General features: G+C 39.9%; 1 protein-coding gene across 1 annotated transcript; it reads left to right on the top strand.

Moving 5' to 3' along the window:
- The first annotated feature begins 95 nt into the window (after positions 1-95).
- Positions 96-7,621, top strand: si:dkey-27i16.2 (regulator of cell cycle RGCC-like). The gene is made up of 5 exons (XM_035743898.2): positions 96-263; positions 537-722; positions 1,471-1,551; positions 4,345-4,407; positions 6,924-7,621. Exons 1-5 carry the CDS (start codon positions 242-244, stop codon positions 6,929-6,931), a joined length of 360 nt encoding a protein of 119 aa, XP_035599791.1. The 5' UTR covers positions 96-241; the 3' UTR covers positions 6,932-7,621.
- Positions 7,622-20,961: the final 13,340 nt, after the last annotated feature.

Below are 20,961 nucleotides of genomic sequence, written 5' to 3'. Positions count from 1 at the left end.
TTCCGTTCATTAATTTTTCCTCTCCCTCTACTGTTACTTTCGAGACGCCCACTCACTGCTGTAACCACAGAAGCCGCGCGCAGTGACCTGATTGGGTGCTGCAGAGAGCGTCTTTTCCGGTTGTGAGTAGAGTCTATAGAGGCTTTATAAACAGAAGACCCCACCTATCAACTTGAAACTTCACTTCTTGAACAGTTTCTGTCTTCTATAAGTCATAGACGCACAATTCCAGCTTTTCAGAATGTCTACAGAGAACTTTTCAGGCGAGTCTTGAGCGTTGACTTGATTTTTTACATTTGTATTATTAGGCTATTGATTATTGCAGCGTTTTTTATTGTATTTTATTCCTGCTGTTGTAGATTTAATGTGGATTGATTTAGTTTGGTATACATTATTTAGTTTTTAATAGAACATTTTTGAAAAACTTTGAATCTCTTTAGTAGTATTAATAGGCTGATTAAAATAAACGTGTAAAATAATTCATGAATTTAATTATTCCCACTCTAATTTAAACCATTTTCTAAATCCCCTATCAGACATGGAGCTGGAGCTCACTGATCTGCTCCAGGAGTTCGCTGACGTGGTTGAGGAGTTGAGAGAGCCTTCCCAAAGCGTTCCGTACGAATACGAGCTGCTCTTGTCTGAAGCCAAACGACGCACCGGGCTAGGGGACGACGGCTCAGTGGTCAGCGACAGCGGCGTGGAGGACAATAGTGACTGCAGTGAGTAGCCTTTAGGTCTACACCTTTATGGTAGTGTGTCCCATACATGCGTGGGGTTTGTGCGTAAACGATGACTCAGATGGAGAATACGCCTATGGGTAGCCGCGGTTTGAGCCCCTTTCATCAACCCACATTACATTTCTTTTTACTGGTGACAGCATCGGTTCACGAACATGCATCAACTTTACATGAAATTAGAGAGTCACACAAAATAACACTGTTTCAACTAATGCACGTTTTCTCCATGACATCTAATGGATTTGTATTACTGTCTGTGGATGAAGGGATGCGTTATCTTATTTAACACATCATTCAATCTGAAAGTTATATTCAACATTAGCTACCAGCATGGTCTGCTGTAGCTCAGTTGGTAGAGCTTGGAGTTTGAAATGCCAGGGTTGTGGTTTTGATTCCTGGGGTCACCCATATGTAAAATGTATGCAGCTATGCTTTGGTATAGTCATATACCACAAACCACTGAGGTGCCTTGTTGCTATCATAAACTGGTTACCAACGTAATTAGAGCAGTAAAAATATATGTTTTCTCATACCTGTGGTATACAGCTTTCAGCCAATCAGCATTCAGGGCTCGAACCACCCAGTTTATAATATATATTAGTCGTGCCACGTGTGGATGTGTTCTTGTGGTCTAACCTCTCTCTCTCTCTCTCTCTCTCTCTCTCTCTCTCTCTCTCTCTCTCTCTCTCTCTCTCTCTCTCTCTCTCTCTCCCCCCCTCTCTCCCTCCAGGCAGTGAGACGTTTCTGGGTAACGGTTTGAACGCCAGCGAAGAAGAGATCCACACTGCAGGCATAACAGTGACGCCCAAAGGTAAGGAGACCAATACCATTACATCTCAACCCATCACCATGTAAACTAGCTCGGAGCTATCTAACCAGATGGAGTTGTAGTAGGACATCACTATCAGTCCATACACAGATCACTACCACTTTCACACAGATAATTAGAGCATTTACAATAGATCACTATTGATTTGAGTTTACACAACAAAGCTGGGCCGCTGTGCTTCTACAGCCTGTCTGCTGCAGGGCTATTGAGCCTCACCATTGGGTGGTGGAGCGGGGGTTTAGGGTAGGAGCAGCTGTGTGTGTCTAGGTGAAAGGGTGCCACATTGTCTAATGTAGATGAGGGAATAATGTTAATTGAAAGACCACAGAGTGCTGGTTGAAGGGGCACCAGTCTGTCTGTCTCCATTATACTGGCACACAGGGCACTACTTAAGACATACATTAGACATACATAACACTACTTAAGACATACATTAGACATACATAACACTACTTAAGACATACATTATACATACATAACACTACTTAAGACATACATTATACATACATAACACTACTTAAGACATACATTAGACAGACAAACATAACACTACTTAAGACACATTTGACATACATAACACTACTAAAGACATACATTTGACATACATAACACTACTAAAGACATACATTTGACATGCATAACATTACTAAAGACATACATTTGACATGCATAACATTACTAATGACATACATTTGACATGCATAACATTACTAAAGACATACATTTGACATGCATAACATTACTAATGACATACATTTGACATGCATAACATTACTAAAGACATAAATTTGACATGCATAACATTACTAAAGACATACATTTGACATGCATAACATTACTAAAGACATACATTTGACATACATAACACTACTAAAGACATACATTTGACATGCATAACACTACTAATGACATACATTTGACATGCATAACATTACTAAAGACATAAATTTGACATGCATAACATTACTAAAGACATAAATTTGACATGCATAACATTACTAATGACATACATTTGACATGCATAACATTACTAATGACATACATTTGACATGCATAACATTACTAAAGACATACATTTGACATGCATAACATTACTAATGACATACATTTGACATGCATAACATTACTAATGACATACATTATACATACATAACATTACTAATGACATACATTTGACATGCATAACATTACTAAAGACATACATTTGACATACATAACACTACTAAAGACATACATTTGACATGCATAACACTACTAAAGACATACATTTGACATGCATAACATTACTAAAGACATACATTTGACATGCATAACATTACTAAAGACATACATTTGACATGCATAACATTACTAAAGACATACATTTGACATGCATAACACTACTAAAGACATACATTATACATACATAACATTACTAAAGACATACATTAGACAGACAAACATAATTTGACATGCATACTTTGACACTTAAAAGACATACATTTGACATACATAACACTACTAAAGACATACATTTGACATACATAATTTGACACTACTAAAGACATACATTTGACATGCATAACATTACTAAAGACATACATTTGACATGCATAACATTACTAAAAGACATACATTTGACATGCATAACATTACTAAAGACATACATTTGACATGCATAACATTACTAATGACATACATTTGACATGCATAACATTACTAAAGACATAAATTTGACATGCATAACATTACTAAAGACATAAATTTGACATGCATAACATTACAATGATAACATACTAATGACATACATTTGACATGCATAACATTACTAATGACATACATTTGACATGCATAACATTACTAAAGACATACATTTGACATGCATAACATTACTAATGACATACATTTGACATGCATAACATTACTAATGACATACATTATGACATACATAACATTAAAGACATAATTTGACATACATTTGACATGACATAACATTACTAAAGACATACATTTGACATACATAACACTACTAAAGACATACATTTGACATGCATAACATTACTAAAGACATACATTTGACATGCATAACATTACTAAAGACATACATTTGACATGACATACATTTGACATTAACATTACTAAAGACATACATTTGACATGCATAACATTACTAATGACATACATTTGACATGCGTAACATTACTAAAGACATACATTTGACATGCATAACATTACTAAAGACATACATTTGACATGCGTAACATTACTAAAGACATACATTTGACTTACATAACATTACTTAAGAGATGCATTAGACATACATAGCAATACATAAAGCATACATAAGCCATACATAACACTATAATATCCACGTCAGTCAGTCTGAGGTGTGCTGCAGGCGCCTCACTGGCTCAGTGGAGTTTTATATTATGGGCTGTTTAAGAGGAGATTTTTTAAAATAAAAACAGCTGAATACGAGTCTGTGAATCTTATTTTCCATCTTGGTTAAACCAGGGGTTGTGTCCTGACTCCTTCATTGTGTTCCAAATGGTACCCTATTTCCTATATAGTCCACTACATTTAACCAGGGCCCTAAGGGCTCTAGGGAATAGGGTGTCATTTGGGATGCAGATTCTTCTTATATAATTCTGGGAGTTGGATCCCATTTCCTGCTCTGATCCAAAGGAGGAAATGCCAGTGAACATAGAGCTGCTACTGCTGCATCTCTCCACAGAAATGTTCCATTCAACCACTCTCTTTTTCTCCATTCTCACATGCTCTCCATTTTCTCTTCAGCCAGAATGGGAGACACAGGAGACCTACAGAGATTCATTGACAGTTTGGACCGAGAACTTGCTGGTATGCATCTCAAAACAAAACAAAAATCCTCCACAGCTGGACAATCTCTTTATATCTCTTTAGTCTAGTGTTTCAATCTCTTTATATCTCTTTAGTCTAGTGTTTCAATCTCTTTATATATCTTTAGTGTTTTCAATCTCTTTATATATCTTTAGTCTAGTGTTTCAAATCTCTATATATCTTTAGTCTAGTGTTTCAATCTCTATATATCTTTAGTCTAGTGTTTCAATCTCTTTATATCTCTTTAGTCTAGTGTTTCAATCTCTATATATCTTTAGTCTAGTGTTTCAATCTCTATATATCTTTAGTCTAGTGTTTCAATCTCTATATATCTTTAGTCTAGTGTTTCAATCTCTATATATCTCTTTAGTCTAGTGTTTCTATCTCTTTAGGCTAGTGTTTCAATCTCTTTATATCTCTTTAGTCTAGTGTTTCTATCTCTTTAGGCTAGTGTTTCAATCTCTTTATATCTCTTTAGTCTAGTGTTTCTATCTCTTTAGGCTAGTGTTTCTATCGCTTTAGTCTAGTGTTTTTATCTCTTTAGGCTAGTGTTTCAATCTCTTTATATCTCTTTAGTCTAGTGTTTCTATCTCTTTAGGCTAGTGTTTCTATCTCTTTAGGCTAGTGTTTCTATCTCTTTAGTCTAGTGTTTCTATCTTTTTAGTCTAGTGTTTCTATCTCTTTAGGCTAGTGTTTCAATCTCTTTATATCTCTTTAGTCTAGTGTTTCTATCTCTTTAGTCTAGTGTTTCTATCTCTTTAGTCTAGTGTTTCTATCTCTTTAGGCTAGTGTTTCTATCTCTTTAGTCTAGTGTTTCTATCTCTTTAGGCTAGTGTTTCTATCTTTTTAGGCTAGTGTTTCTATCTCTTTAGGCTAGTGTTTCTATCTCTTTAGTCTAGTGTTTCTATCTCTTTAGTCTAGTGTTTCTATCTCTTTAGGCTAGTGTTTCAATCTCTTTATATCTCTTTAGGCTAGTGTTTCTATCTCTTTAGGCTAGTGTTTCTATCTCTTTAGTCTAGTGTTTCTATCTTTTTAGGCTAGTGTTTCTATCTCTTTAGGCTAGTGTTTCTATCTCTTTAGTCTAGTGTTTCTATCTCTTTAGTCTAGTGTTTCTATCTCTTTAGGCTAGTGTTTCAATCTCTTTATATCTCTTTAGTCTAGTGTTTCTATCTCTTTAGGCTATGTTTCTCTTTAGTCTAGTGTTTCTATCTCTTTAGGCTAGTGTTTCTATCTCTTTAGTCTAGTGTTTCTATCTCTTTAGTCTAGTGTTTCTATCGCTTTAGGCTAGTGTTTCTATCTCTTTAGTCTAGTGTTTCTATCTCTTTAGGCTAGTGTTTCAATCTCTTTATATCTCTTTAGTCTAGTGTTTCTATCTCTTTAGGCTAGTGTTTCTATCTCTTTAGTCTAGTGTTTCTATCTCTTTAGGCTAGTGTTTCTATCTCTTTAGTCTAGTGTTTCAATCTCTTTAGTCTAGTGTTTCTATCTCTTTAGGCTAGTGTTTCTATCTCTTTAGTCTAGTGTTTCTATCTCTTTAGTCTAGTGTTTCTATCTCTTTAGGCTAGTGTTTCTATCTCTTTAGGCTAGTGTTTCTATCTCTTTAGGCTAGTGTTTCTATCTCTTTAGTCTAGTGTTTCAATGCCAGCTGAGGTCAGTGTATCATGCAGTTTATTTTCTATAGGCCTTTTAATATGATTCATTTATTTACTGCTAGTTAGGCCTTTAATATTATCGATTTCCTTTTCCATTGAGATGCTAACACGTAGAGCAGCTAGTAGCCAGTAACCTACAAGCAGCAGAGTGCACTACTTTTGACCAGAGCCCTGAAAGGTAATAAAGCTCTATGAGGGAATAGGGTGCCATTTGGAACTCAAACTGGGTCTCATCCTTGTAGTATCCAGCTGAATCCCAGATCTCCTCTAGTGTCTAAATGCAGTATCCAGCTGAATCCCAGATCTCCTCTAGTGTCTAAATGCAGTATCCAGCTGAATCCCAGATCTCCTCTAGTGAATAAATGCAGTATCCAGCTGAATCCCAGATCTCCTCTAGTGAATAAATGCAGTATCCAGCTGAATACCAGATCTCCTCTTGTGTCTAAATGCAGTATCCAGCTGAATCCCAGATCTCCTCTAGTGTCTAAATGCCGTGTCTTCAGGGTTGAGTTGGGCTATCTACACACCCTCCAGTGATAGTAGTCTATAGTACATGACTATCTCACCACTATCAGCAGAGAGGCAGTGCTGTTTGAGAACACACAGAGACAAAGATACACACACACACACACACACACACACACACACACACACACACACACACACACACACACACACACACACACACACACACACACACACACACACACACACACACACACACACACACACACACACACACACACACACACACCGTGTTATCAGACACAGATAAGTGCTGTTCCCGATGAATCATAACTGTTCTCTGCATCTGAACCAGACGGCTGCATGCTAATGACTGTGCGTTTGTTTGTGTCTGTCTGACAGAGATGTGAGCGGAGAGACGGAGAGAGATGGGGAGAGACGGAGACTGAGAGAGAGAGAGCTGCTGAGACCACGGGGAGAGCGAAGAGAGAACAGACCAGAGGCTGCACGGCTGGCTACCTCTGAACACACAACCACACTGATCTAAAACAGTTCAGTTCTGTTCGGAGAAAGCCAGCTCTCTCTTGGCCCCTTTGGGGGGGAAAAAGGATAAACATGAGGAATTAAAAGGGTTCCAACATTTAGAACACCACTGGACCTGAGGTGGTAGACTACATCCCTTCCCTCAGACTGGTGACGTATTCACAGCTAAACAGAGCTGTTGGATAGTCAACGTGAGTCTCTTCAATAGGAGAACATGATGTGTGTGAAATGGCATCCAAGTACAACACTTGCTAATCACAAGATCTATAGTGGGAAACATAGGGTCTATGCCAACCTGCTGTTTCCTGATGGAAGGCCTTATAATAGTGAAACCCGTTGTCCTCATCACAACCCAATGTGTTAGACCTCCCCCATGTATAGTTATTCTTCAAAATGATGACTTTTATATTGTAAAGTCGGAAGTGATATACAGTATTAGATTGCCTATACTACAAACAGACCACTGCCTAACCTGATGATGATGATGATGATGGTGATGATGATGATGATTTTTGTACAGATGAATGCACAGATGAATAAAGATAGTTTAAAAAAATCTTTTGCTGTATTTTTAAGTTATTTAAAAGCAATTGAATAGTCTAAAAACAAGTGGGTGGAAAATGTACAGTGAAAAGTAAGTGAGCAAAATGTAATTTCACATGATACCATTAATCAATCAATCAAGGAATCAAATGTATTTATAAAGGCCATTTTACATCAGCAGATGTCACAAAGTGCTATACAGAAACCCAGCCTAAATCCCCAAACAGCAAGCAATGCAGATGTAGAAGCATGGTGACTAAGAAAAACTCCCTACAAAGGCAGAAACATAGGAAGAAACCTAGAAAAAAATCAGGTTATGAGGGGTGGCCAGTCCTCTTCTGGCTTTGCCGGGTGGAGATTATAACAGAACATGGCCAAGATGTTCAAATGTTCATAAATTACCTGCATGGTCAAATAATAATCACAGTGTTTGTAGAGGGTCCAACAGGTCAGCACCTCAGGAGTAAATGTCAGTTGGCTTTTCATAGCCAAGCATTCAGAGTTAGAGACAGCAGGTGCGGTAGAGAGAGTCGAAAACAGCAGGTTAATGACATTATTGGATTTATATAGCACTTTTCCAACTTCTCATAGCTCTTTACATTGTTTGGGGGGCTATGTCACAGAGGACATCAGCTATGTCACAGAGGAGATATGAGTGAATAGAACATCAGCTATGTCACAGAGGAGATATGAGTGAATAGAACATCAGCTAATGTCACAGAGGAGATATGAGTGAATAGAACATCAGCTAATGTCACAGAGGAGATATGAGTGAATAGAACATCAGCTATGTCACAGAGGAGATATGAGTGAATAGAACATCAGCTATGTCACAGAGGAGATATGAGTGAATAGAACATCAGCTATGTCACAGAGGAGATATGAGTGAATAGAACATCAGCTATGTCACAGAGGAGATATGAGTGAATAGAACATCAGCTATGTCACAGAGGAGATATGAGTGAATAGAACATCAGCTATGTCACAGAGGAGATATGAGTGAATAGAACATCAGCTATGTCACAGAGGAGATATGAGTGAATAGAACATCAGCTATGTCACAGAGGAGATATGAGTGAATAGAACATCAGCTATGTCACAGAGGAGATATGAGTGAATAGAACATCAGCTATGTCACAGAGGAGATATGAGTGAATAGAACATCAGCTAATGTCACAGAGGAGATATGAGTGAATAGAACATCAGCTATGTCACAGAGGAGATATGAGTGAATAGAACATCAGCTATGTCACAGAGGAGATATGAGTGAATAGAACATCAGCTATGAGAAAGGAATCACAGAGGAGATATGAGTGAATAGAACATCACAGAGGAGATATGAGTGAATAGAACATCAGCTATGTCACAGAGGAGATATGAGTGAATAGAACATCAGCTATGTCACAGAGGAGATATGAGTGAATAGAACATCAGCTATGTCACAGGGAGATATGAGTGAATAGAACATCAGCTATGTCACAGAGGAGATATGAGTGAATAGAACATCAGCTATGTCACAGAGGAGATATGAGTGAATAGAACATCAGCTATGTCACAGAGGAGATATGAGTGAATAGAACATCAGCTATGTCACAGAGGAGATATGAGTGAATAGAACATCAGCTATGTCACAGAGGAGATATGAGTGAATAGAACATCAGCTATGTCACAGAGGAGATATGAGTGAATAGAACATCAGCTATGTCACAGAGGAGATATGAGTGAATAGAACATCAGCTATGTCACAGAGGAGATATGAGTGAATAGAACATCAGCTATGTCACAGAGGAGATATGAACATCAGCTATGAATAGAACATCAGCTATGTCACAGAGGAGATATGAGTGAATAGAACATCAGCTATGTCACAGAGGAGATATGAGTGAATAGAACATCAGCTATGTCACAGAGGAGATATGAGTGAATAGAACATCAGCTAATGTCACAGAGGAGATATGAGTGAATAGAACATCAGCTATGTCACAGAGGAGATATGAGTGAATAGAACATCAGCTATGTCACAGAGGAGATATGAGTGAATAGAACATCAGCTATGTCACAGAGGAGATATGAGTGAATATGTTGAATAGATCAAATAATAAATACAAAAATAGAGGAATACGCGTGACTGCTGGCTTCTACTTCTCTTTTAGTCTTACTGCTAGTATCACACCTACAACTGCCCGTACCCTCCGTTCACCTTACCCTGTCTGCCTGGGCCTTTCTTCACTTCCTGTTGTCTCCACTTCCTGTATGACTCCTCTGATTGGTTGGCAGAAGTGAAACTCCAAACAAAATCAGGAAACACAAATCTATCCCTGGCACTGCTCGGAGACAGTTAAAGGTGGGAAGTGCGTCAGTTGAGTGTGATGGCATAACAATAGTGATTTAGTCTATGTTTAGCATTGTTGTCCGAGGATCAGAGGGTCAGGGATGAGACTATAACTATTGCTGCTCTCTCTAAGAGGCGACTGCTGAGAAGCTGAATAGTTGGTCATTTAAAGACTTGAATTATATTCTATTTGTCTCTACTGACACCCTATTTCCTAGATAGTTCACTATTATATGCATCTCAATTGACACCCTAACTGCACCCAAATGGCACCCTATTGACACCCTAATGACACACTATTGACGCCCTATTGCAACCCTAATGACACCCGCATGACACCCTATTTACACCCGGATGACACCCAAATCACATACTATTTACGCCCTAATGACACCCAAATGAGTTTCTACCTTATGTAGTGAGATGTGTACATATCCACAGACCCTAAGGAGATGTGCTTTAGTGCTTACGTCTTTGCTAACTGGTGGATGTAGTTACAGACGTGATGCGTAGCATACCATGCTATTGCTAACATGCTAACGCTAACATGTGACTGTCACTAAAGCTGTGGGCAGAATCAGTTATTTTTAATTAACTAACAAACAACCCTGTACATTCTGTGAAGATAATGTATGACTTGGTAATAGGCTACATTAGCTGTATGACTTGTTAGTAGGCTACATTAGCTGTATGACTCGGTAGTAGGCTACATTATCTGTATGAATCGGTAGTAGGCTACATTAGCTCGGTAGTAGGCTACATAAGCTATATGACTCGGTAGTAGGCTACATTAGATATATGACTTGGTAGTAGGCTACATTAGCTCGGTAGTAGGCTACATTAGCTCGGTAGTAGGCTACATTAGCTATATGACTCGGTAGTAGGCTACATTAGCTATATGACTCGGTAGTAGGCTACATTAGCTCGGTAGTAGGCTACATTAGCTATATGACTCGGTAATAGGCTACATTAGCTGTATGACTCGGTAGTAGGCTACATTAGCTGCATGACTCGGTAGTAGGCTACATTAGCTCGGTAGTAGGCTACATTAGCTATATGACTCGGTAGTAGGCTACATTAGATATATGACTCGGTAGTAGGCTACATTAGCTATATGACTCGGTAGTAGGCTACATTAGCTGTATGACTTGGTAGTAGGCTACATTAGCTGTGTGACTCGGTAGTAGGCTATATTAGCTCGGTAGTAGGCTACATTAGCTGTATGACTCTGTAGTAGGCTACATTAGCTGTATGACTCGGTAGTAGGCTACATTAGCTGCATGTTAGAATACATTAGATCCACTGAATGTACAGAGTGAGGCAAAGTGGGGGGCGAGAGAGAAATAGAGAGAGAAACACTTAAACAATAGTCACCAATAGAGGAGTGTGTCCCTGTCCCTGAGCTGCCTGTCTGCGCTAACCAGATAAAAGAGATGTGCTGACTGATTGAGGCCACAACTGTGCAGGAAGAACAAACCTGGTTTGCTGCCAAAATGGCGCCATATTCTCAATATTGTGCACTGCTACATAGGGCTCTGGTCAAAAGTAGTGCACTATGTAGGGAATAGGGTGTCATTTAGGACATGTCACAGAGAGAATAGAACACCATTTTTGGCCTGGCATCAACATTGTGGATTGTCTGGAGCTTCCAATTGAAGTTTGGGTTTTAGGACTAATGAGGCAGTTTCCTGTACAGCGTAGTGTGGGGGTGAGAGCTGTCCAAAAAGGAAGAGACACAATGATGAGGAAAACAATCCAGTCAGTGGTCAAGTTCAGATTGAAACCGAAAGGGCCGTGGCTTGGCCCTTCTCACTTCACTATTCCAAAATTGTGTCACGGATTACTTCAGCATTCTAATAAATGATCACTAGTGATTTTCAACAGGGATTCCCCTCTGAGTGACAATTATATTTCTCAAAGAGCATGTGAGGTGAAATGCTTTTCATTAGCGAGCTGGGCCAGATAAAAAAACAAACAAACAGGCTAGTAAAATTGGATTATTAAAATGGTCGGCACAATCATATGCTACATATGGGGCGGCATGGTGGCCTAGTGGTTAGAGCGTTGGACTAGTAACCGGAAGGTTGCAAGTTCAAACCCCCGAGCTGACAAGGTAAGAATCTGTCATAATGCCCCTGAACAGGCAGTTAACCCACTGTTCCTAGGCCTTCATTGAAAATAAGAATTTGTTTTTAACTGACTTGCCTAGTTAAATAAAGATCAAATAAAAACATGATCATTACCATTCAAAAGTTTGATGTCACTTAGGAATTTCCTGGTTTTTGAAAGAAAAACACATTTTTTCTTCATTAAAATACCCTCAAATTGGTCAGAAATACAGTGTAGACATTGTTAATGTTGTAAATGACTATTGTAGCTGGAAACGGCTGATTTTTTAAAATGGAATATCTACATAGGCGTACAGAGGCCCATTATCAGCAACCATCACTCCTGTGTTCCAATGGCACGTTGTGTTAGCTAATCCAAGTTTATCATTTTAAAAGGCTAATTGATCATCAGAAAACACTTTTGCAATTATGTTAGCACAGCTGAAAACTGTTGTGCTAATTAATTAAAGAAGCAATAAATTATGTAGGATGCCAGACAGATATGTATACTGTAGCTAAGAAAGTAATACTAAGTGTATGTTGTGTAGTAAGATGTTAGTCGCCCATGTGCCTCACCCTAATAATTTGTACAGTGTACAGAGTGAGGAGGACCTGTTTATTGCGCTTATACCACGGTTGCCAAAGAAGACAAAGTAAACATGGAATTACATTTTTATAAAAGAACATATTTCTTTGACTGAGCATTTGGCACATGACTGAGCCTACAGTACTGGTACATACCAATGCGGTATTGTAAACACATCGTTTGTGGCCGGTGTGTGCTTGTTTTCAATCTTTTTTTTGTACAGCTTTGACAGTGCTACCGATAGTAATACACTGTAAGAACGGCCCATGTTCTGAATTCTCTCGCTGTACATTTCAAAAGTGCTGAACAAAAAATTATATTGACTACATCTGTCGTTGCTCGCATATTAATGTCTTAATTGAATATACAGATTATCTCTTATCCGCTTGTCGTCCCCTTATGCCATAGTTTGTACATCTCAATTGTCAGTAGAAACCATATTTGTTTAAGCAAGTAACATATCAGCTATGTTTTTTGAAAAGGCAGTAAATGAGGCTGAATAAACGGTTTTGCTGCCAGACAAGACTCTGCTGATAGCCAGGTGTAGCAGTGGTAAGGTGTTGGGACTCTGCTGATAGCCAGGTGTAGCAGTGGTAAGGTGTTGGGACTCTGCTGATAGCCAGGTGTAGCAGTGGTAAGGTGTTGGGACTCTGCTGATAGCCAGGTGTAGCAGTGGTAAGGTGTTGGGACTCTGCTGATAGCCAGGTGTAGTAGTGGTAAGGTGTTGGGACTCTGCTGATAGACAGGTGTAGCAGTGGTAAGGTGTTGGGACTCTGCTGATAGCCAGGTGTAGCAGTGGTAAGGTGTTGGGACTCTGCTGATAGACAGGTGTAGCAGTGGTAAGGTGTTGGGACTCTGCTGATAGCCAGGTGTAGCAGTGGTAATGTGTTGGGACTCTGCTGATAGACAGGTGTAGCAGTGGTAAGGTGTTGGGACTCTGCTGATAGCCAGGTGTAGCAGTGGTAAGGTGTTGGGACTCTGCTGATAGCCAGGTGTAGCAGTGGTAAGGTGTTGGGACTCTGCTGATAGCCAGGTGTAGCAGTGGTAAGGTGTTGGGACTCTGCTGATAGCCAGGTGTAGCAGTGGTAAGGTGTTGGGACTCTGCTGATAGCCAGGTGTAGCAGTGGTAAGGTGTTGGGACTCTGCTGATAGCCAGGTGTAGCAGTGGTAAGGTGTTGGGACTCTGCTGATAGACAGGTGTAGCAGTGGTAAGGTGTTGGGACTCTGCTGATAGACAGGTGTGGGTGGTACTCTGCTGATAGCCAGGTGTAGCAGTGGTAAGGTGTTGGGACTCTGCTGATAGCCAGGTGTAGCAGTGGTAAGGTGTTGGGACTCTGCTGATAGCCAGGTGTAGCAGTGGTAAGGTGTTGGGACTCTGCTGATAGCCAGGTGTAGCAGTGGTAAGGTGTTGGGACTCTGCTGTTGGGACTCTGCTGTTGGGACAGCTTTCTGTTGGCCCTAACAGTTTGTGGGCACAGTTTGTCACCGTTATAGTGCAATTAATGTATTGTTTAGTGTTGTGTTGTATAGTGGCTTTGCTGGCATGCATTTCACTTTTCTTTCTTTTTGCCCGACCAAGATTTACATACTAAAATCGCCACTGGCTACAATACATACCGTCCTTGGTTTTATGTAAAAAGTAGCTATGTTTTGGGAGGATGTGAGAGTGCAAGCTCAACATGACTTTATCCCAATCACATCTCCACTCCCTACCACTATCTGTGTCACCTGCAGTGATCTGTGTTATAGTATCATTGCATTAGTGATATCACTCTGTTGTCTGACGGCAGTTTAATTATCATTATCAACTCCCGGCAAATTACATTCAATATGATGTGTACGTAATGTATTACATTCATCAAATAATTGGTGTTAATGCTAATTGGTCTCCTAGTATTGTTTGTGGGTGATAATTGGCTGTTTGTGAAAGTCAAGGGTCCTATTATATATGGTTCACATTGTTTAGAGTCAGTCTATTAGACAGTCAGTTGAACTAAATTTAATTGATGTTTGCGCCAAACTCAGTTTTGGGGAAGTTACCCTGAAAATATAGCGGCATCTAGTGGTCAAAACCTGGTACTTTCACACTACTTTATGGTAAATAATGCAAGCAACTTCAATTACTAATTTCTTTCAACAGGGGGAAACAAACATCACTAGATTCACAGGGAATACATTACATAGTATGGAGAAGCAATACTCCAAGCCACCGCCCCATACTACTTGTCAAACATAGATAACTGATATTGTTTACTGGTTGTTGGGGTGTGATTGGTGTGGGGGTACGTGGAAAGCTTTTGACAAAAAAAGTTGATTCCTCATGTCTTACTCATTGGTAGGAAAAAGTCTGTCTCAAATCGGATGTTAGTTGCTATATTTATTGAATATTATATGAATCCTATGAATGAAAATGGCCAATTTGGGTGCAATCAACAGCTTAATTTCTCTAAGATACATAAACAAATCAATGCTTCAGGAATGGCAACCTTTTTCTAACTACAGAAACGATTTCAGAACAATCTGAGATGATGGTGTCATGAATTGCCGAAATGACATGAAACGACTCATCTGTTAAAATGAGAGATGAACAGTGGCGTTCTCTTGAGATCTGCCATAATGGTCTCAGCTAACAAAGCTCTCACAGGGGATCAGACGCTGGCATCCTATTACCTATATAGTACATCACTTTTTCATAGGGCTCTGGTTACAAATAGTGCACTACATAGGGAACTGGGTGCCATTTGGGACGCTGAGAGACTGTTTCCCCCAGTTGGAATCACACAGCCTGCCTGGGAGAGAGTTACATCATTGAACTGACTGAGTGAGTTCCAGAGTTCCAGAACGTTCCGGAGTTCCAGGTTCTGAGGCGGAACCTGGAGAGGTGAGGGCTGAAGGGTCACATAGAGTTGATAGAGGAGAACTTGACCCCAGTAATATAATACTTGTGGGATGTCATAATATGAGATGGTATTTGTGTAGAAGGATAGGGAAGTATCGGGAAGTCTTTTTATAGTATCATGTGATGATGACCTCACATGTCGTTTCTGTTGTTTTAATTAGGGGACAAACTCAATGTCACATTCAAGGTTAAAACCGTTCCTTTTACACCATTAATTTTTTAAAATGTATTAATCATTGCGTATATTTGATTTATTAACTTAATAATCAAGACCCTTAATATCGGGTGGTCCTTCTGTAGCTCAGTTGGTAGAGCATGGCGCTTGTAACGCCAGGGTAGTGGGTTTGATTCCCGGGACCACCCATACGTAGAATGTATGCACACATCACTGTAAGTCGCTTTGGATAAAAGCGTCTGCTAAATGGCATATATATATCATTCCTTTTATTTATATGCATTGTTTAAATTTGAAGGTTTGACAGCTTTGAAAGCTTACAACTTCCTTATTTTTGAAAATATTGTTTCAATATATCCAGACATTGACCATTTTTTTGATTGATTGTTTAGGGACACAACCCACTTTAGAAGAACTTGCATATTCCCTTTTAAAATGTCAAAATACCTGTCCAAAGTGAGGAATTAAAAGAATGCAGCTGTGATCCACCCCTCTGAGAGATTCCCTTTAAAGTCCCCATGGTCAACACAACACCACACACAGAGCATTCAGGAAGTCTTTTGGCTTTCTATTTCTATATAAAATGCTATGTAAAGCCACTGAAACTCCATAGGTAGCCCTGCTATTATTTAGTCTTGCTATTTCCTGCCGAGCTCTGTGTCTCAGTCCACACCTGATTGTGTGTGACAGGAAACCATTGGAAATCTTCGCCCATATATTAATTTCAATGGAATGTGAATGGCTTGGCCGTCTACCAACTTTCAATTTGTTGACACCATACTCTACCTTTCCAAAAAAAATGTTCTCTGAAATTCTCTGGCACCTTACATTAAGTTTACTTTCCCTCTAAATTCTATAGGGACATTTCTAGGACATCATTATTGGAATAAAAGGATTAGGTTCAAGGAAGGACTTATGACAGATTCAAAATGTGACAACCGACAAGGAGCCCCATGCCCCATGCTTGTTAAAATCATAGAGATCAACCATGGATGAAGTAGGGAAATGTGTTGATTCATCCATCTGTCTGGATGAGTAGAGTTCTGCTTGTTTAACTCAGTCAGGCTCAGGACATGTCAGACATTGTTGATATGTCCGCGTCTGCGTGCACACTGTTATAGAGAATACGTCTCAATTGAAAGGTCCACTGCAGCCGTTCTTATTTCAATATCATTTATGGGTAACAATTAACTACAATTAACTACCTAATAAAACAGTCAAAAACAAACAAAAATGGCTTCTTAGCAAAGAGCCATTTTTCAAACAAGAATTTTACTAGGACTGTCTGGGACTGGTCTGAAACTAGCTGTTATTGGCATAGAGGTTTGGAACTCTCTTTCTTATTGGTCTATTAACTCATTTACCACCTGGGGATGTCACCAGAGGTTTGGAACTCTCTTATTGGTCTATTAACTCATTTACTGCCTGGGGATGTCACCAGAGGTTTGGAACTCTCTTATTGGTCTATTAACTCATTTACCACCTGGGGATGTCACCAGAGGTTTGGAACTCTCTTTCTTATTGGTCTATTAACTCATTTACCACCTGGGGATGTCACCAGAGGTTTGGAACTCTCTTATTGGTCTATTAACTCATTTACCACCTGGGGATGTCACCAGAGGTTTGGAACTCTCTTTCTTATTGGTCTATTAACTCATTTACTGCCTGGGGATGTCACCAGAGGTTTGGAACTCTCTTATTGGTCTATTAACTCATTTACTGCCTGGGGATGTCACCAGAGGTTTGGAACTCTCTTATTGGTCTATTAACTCATTTACCACCTGGGGATGTCACCAGAGGTTTGGAACTCTCTTATTGGTCTATTAACTCATTTACCACCTGGGGATGTCACCAGAGGTTTGGAACTCTCGTTCTTATTGGTCTATTAACTCATTTACCACCTGGGGATGTCACCAGAGGTTTGGAACTCTCTTATTGGTCTATTAACTCATTTACCACCTGGGGATGTCACCAGAGGTTTGGAACTCTCTTATTGGTCTATTAACTCATTTACCACCTGGGGATGTCACCAGAGGTTTGGAACTCTCTTCTTATTGGTCTATTAACTCATTTACCACCTGGGGATGTCACCAGAGGTTTGGAACTCTCTTATTGGTCTATTAACTCATTTACCACCTGGGGATGTCACCAGAGGTTTGGAACTCTCTTATTGGTCTATTAACTCATTTACCACCTGGGGATGTCACCAGAGGTTTGGAACTCTCTTATTGGTCTATTAACTCATTTACCACCTGGGGATGTCACCAGAGGTTTGGAACTCTCTTATTGGTCTATTAACTCATTTACCACCTGGGGATGTCACCAGAGGTTTGGAACTCTCTTATTGGTCTATTAACTCATTTACCACCTGGGGATGTCACCAGAGGTTTGGAACTCTCTTATTGGTCTATTAACTCATTTACCACCTGGGGATGTCACCAGAGGTTTGGAACTCTCTTATTGGTCTATTAACTCATTTACCACCTGGGGATGTCACCAGAGGTTTGGAACTCTCTTATTGGTCTATTAACTGCATTTACCACCTGGGGATGTCACCAGAGGTTTGGAACTCTCTTTCTTATTGGTCTATTAACTCATTTACCACCTGGGGATGTCACCAGAGGTTTGGAACTCTCTTATTGGTCTATTAACTCATTTACCACCTGGGGATGTCACCAGAGGTTTGGAACTCTCTTATTGGTCTATTAACTCATTTACCACCTGGGGATGTCACCAGAGGTTTGGAACTCTCTTATTGGTCTATTAACTCATTTATCACCTGGGGATGTCACCAGAGGTTTGGAACTCTCTTATTGGTCTATTAACTCATTTACCACCTGGGGATGTCACCAGAGGTTTGGAACTCTCGTTCTTATTGGTCTATTAACTCATTTACCACCTGGGGATGTCACCAGAGGTTTGGAACTCTCTTATTGGTCTATTAACTCATTTACCACCTGGGGATGTCACCAGAGGTTTGGAACTCTCTTTCTTATTGGTCTATTAACTCATTTACCACCTGGGGATGTCACCAGAGGTTTGGAACTCTCTTTTTTATTGGTCTATTAACTCATTTACCACCTGGGGATGTCACCAGAGGTTTGGAACTCTCTTATTGGTCTATTAACTCATTTACCACCTGGGGATGTCACCAGAGGTTTGGAACTCTCTTTCTTATTGGTCTATTAACTCATTTACCACCTGGGGATGTCACCAGAGGTTTGGAACTCTCTTATTGGTCTATTAACTCATTTACCACCTGGGGATGTCACCAGAGGTTTGGAACTCTCTTATTGGTCTATTAACTCATTTACCACCTGGGGATGTCACCAGAGGTTTGGAACTCTCTTTCTTATTGGTCTATTAACTCATTTACCACCTGGGGATGTCACCAGAGGTTTGGAACTCTCTTATTGGTCTATTAACTCATTTACCACCTGGGGATGTCACCAGAGGTTTGGAACTCTCTTTCTTATTGGTCTATTAACTCATTTACCACCTGGGGATGTCACCAGAGGTTTGGAACTCTCTTTCTTATTGGTCTATTAACTCATTTACCACCTGGGGATGTCACCAGAGGTTTGGAACTCTCTTATTGGTCTATTAACTCATTTACCACCTGGGGATGTCACCAGAGGTTTGGAACTCTCTTTCTTATTGGTCTATTAACTCATTTACCACCTGGGGATGTCACCAGAGGTTTGGAACTCTCTTTCTTATTGGTCTATTAACTCATTTACCACCTGGGGATGTCACCAGAGGTTTGGAACTCTCTTATTGGTCTATTAACTCATTTACTGCCTGGGGATGTCACCAGAGGTTTGGAACTCTCTTATTGGTCTATTAACTCATCTACCACCTGGGGATGTCACCAGAGGTTTGGAACTCTCTTATTGGTCTATTAACTAATTTACCACCTGGGGATGTCACCAGAGGTTTGGAACTCTCTTATTGGTCTATTAACTCATTGGTCTATTAACTCATTTACTGCCTGGGGATGTCACCAGAGGTTTGGAACTCTCTTATTGGTCTATTAACTCATCTACCACCTGGGGATGTCACCAGAGGTTTGGAACTCTCTTATTGGTCTATTAACTCATTTACCACCTGGGGATGTCACCAGAGGTTTGGAACTCTCTTATTGGTCTATTAACTCATTTACCACCTGGGGATGTCACCAGAGGTTTGGAACTCTCTTATTGGTCTATTAACTCATTTACCACCTGGGGATGTCACCAGAGGTTTGGAACTCTCTTATTGGTCTATTAACTAATTTACCACCTGGGGATGTCACCAGAGGTTTGGAACTCTCTTATTGGTCTATTAACTCATTTACCACCTGGGGATGTCACCAGAGGTTTGGAACTCTCTTATTGGTCTATTAACTCATTTACCACCTGGGGATGTCACCAGAGGTTTGGAACTCTCTTATTGGTCTATTAACTCATTTACCACCTGGGGATGTCACCAGAGGTTTGGAACTCTCTTATTGGTCTATTAACTCATTTACCACCTGGGGATGTCACCAGAGGTTTGGAACTCTCTTTTATTGGTCTATTAACTCATTTACCACCTGGGGATGTCACCAGAGGTTTGGAACTCTCTTTATTGGTCTATTAACTCATTTACCACCTGGGGATGTCACCAGAGGTTTGGAACTCTCTTTCTTATTGGTCTATTAACTCATTTACCACCTGGGGATGTCACCAGAGGTTTGGAACTCTCTTTCTTATTGGTCTATTAACTCATTTACCACCTGGGGATGTCACCAGAGGTTTGGAACTCTCTTATTGGTCTATTAACTCATTTACCACCTGGGGATGTCACCAGAGGTTTGGAACTCTCTTATTGGTCTATTAACTCATTTACCACCTGGGGATGTCACCAGAGGTTTGGAACTCTCTTTCTTATTGGTCTATTAACTCATTTACCACCTGGGGATGTCACCAGAGGTTTGGAACTCTCTTATTGGTCTATTAACTCATTTACCACCTGGGGATGTCACCAGAGGTTTGGAACTCTCTTATTGGTCTATTAACTCATTTACCACCTGGGGATGTCACCAGAGGTTTGGAACTCTCTTTCTTATTGGTCTATTAACTCATTTACCACCTGGGGATGTCACCAGAGGTTTGGAACTCTCTTTCTTATTGGTCTATTAACTCATTTACCACCTGGGGATGTCACCAGAGGTTTGGAACTCTCTTTCTTATTGGTCTATTAACTCATTTACCACCTGGGGATGTCACCAGAG

The sequence above is a fragment of the Oncorhynchus keta genome, chromosome 30, assembly GCF_023373465.1.
Source record: "Oncorhynchus keta strain PuntledgeMale-10-30-2019 chromosome 30, Oket_V2, whole genome shotgun sequence".
NCBI classification, from domain to species: Eukaryota; Metazoa; Chordata; class Actinopteri; order Salmoniformes; family Salmonidae; genus Oncorhynchus; species Oncorhynchus keta.
Note: the sequence above shows the minus strand (reverse complement) of the source record. Positions and strands in the feature narration are given on the sequence as shown.

Coding starts and splice junctions, on each gene's coding strand:
- si:dkey-27i16.2 (XM_035743898.2), top strand. CDS start 242: ATGTCTACAGAGAACTTTTCAG. Junction 264..536: donor GTCTACAGAGAACTTTTCAG/GCGAGTCTTGAG, acceptor ATCCCCTATCAG/ACATGGAGCTGGAGCTCACT. Junction 1,552..4,344: donor CATAACAGTGACGCCCAAAG/GTAAGGAGACCA, acceptor TTTTCTCTTCAG/CCAGAATGGGAGACACAGGA.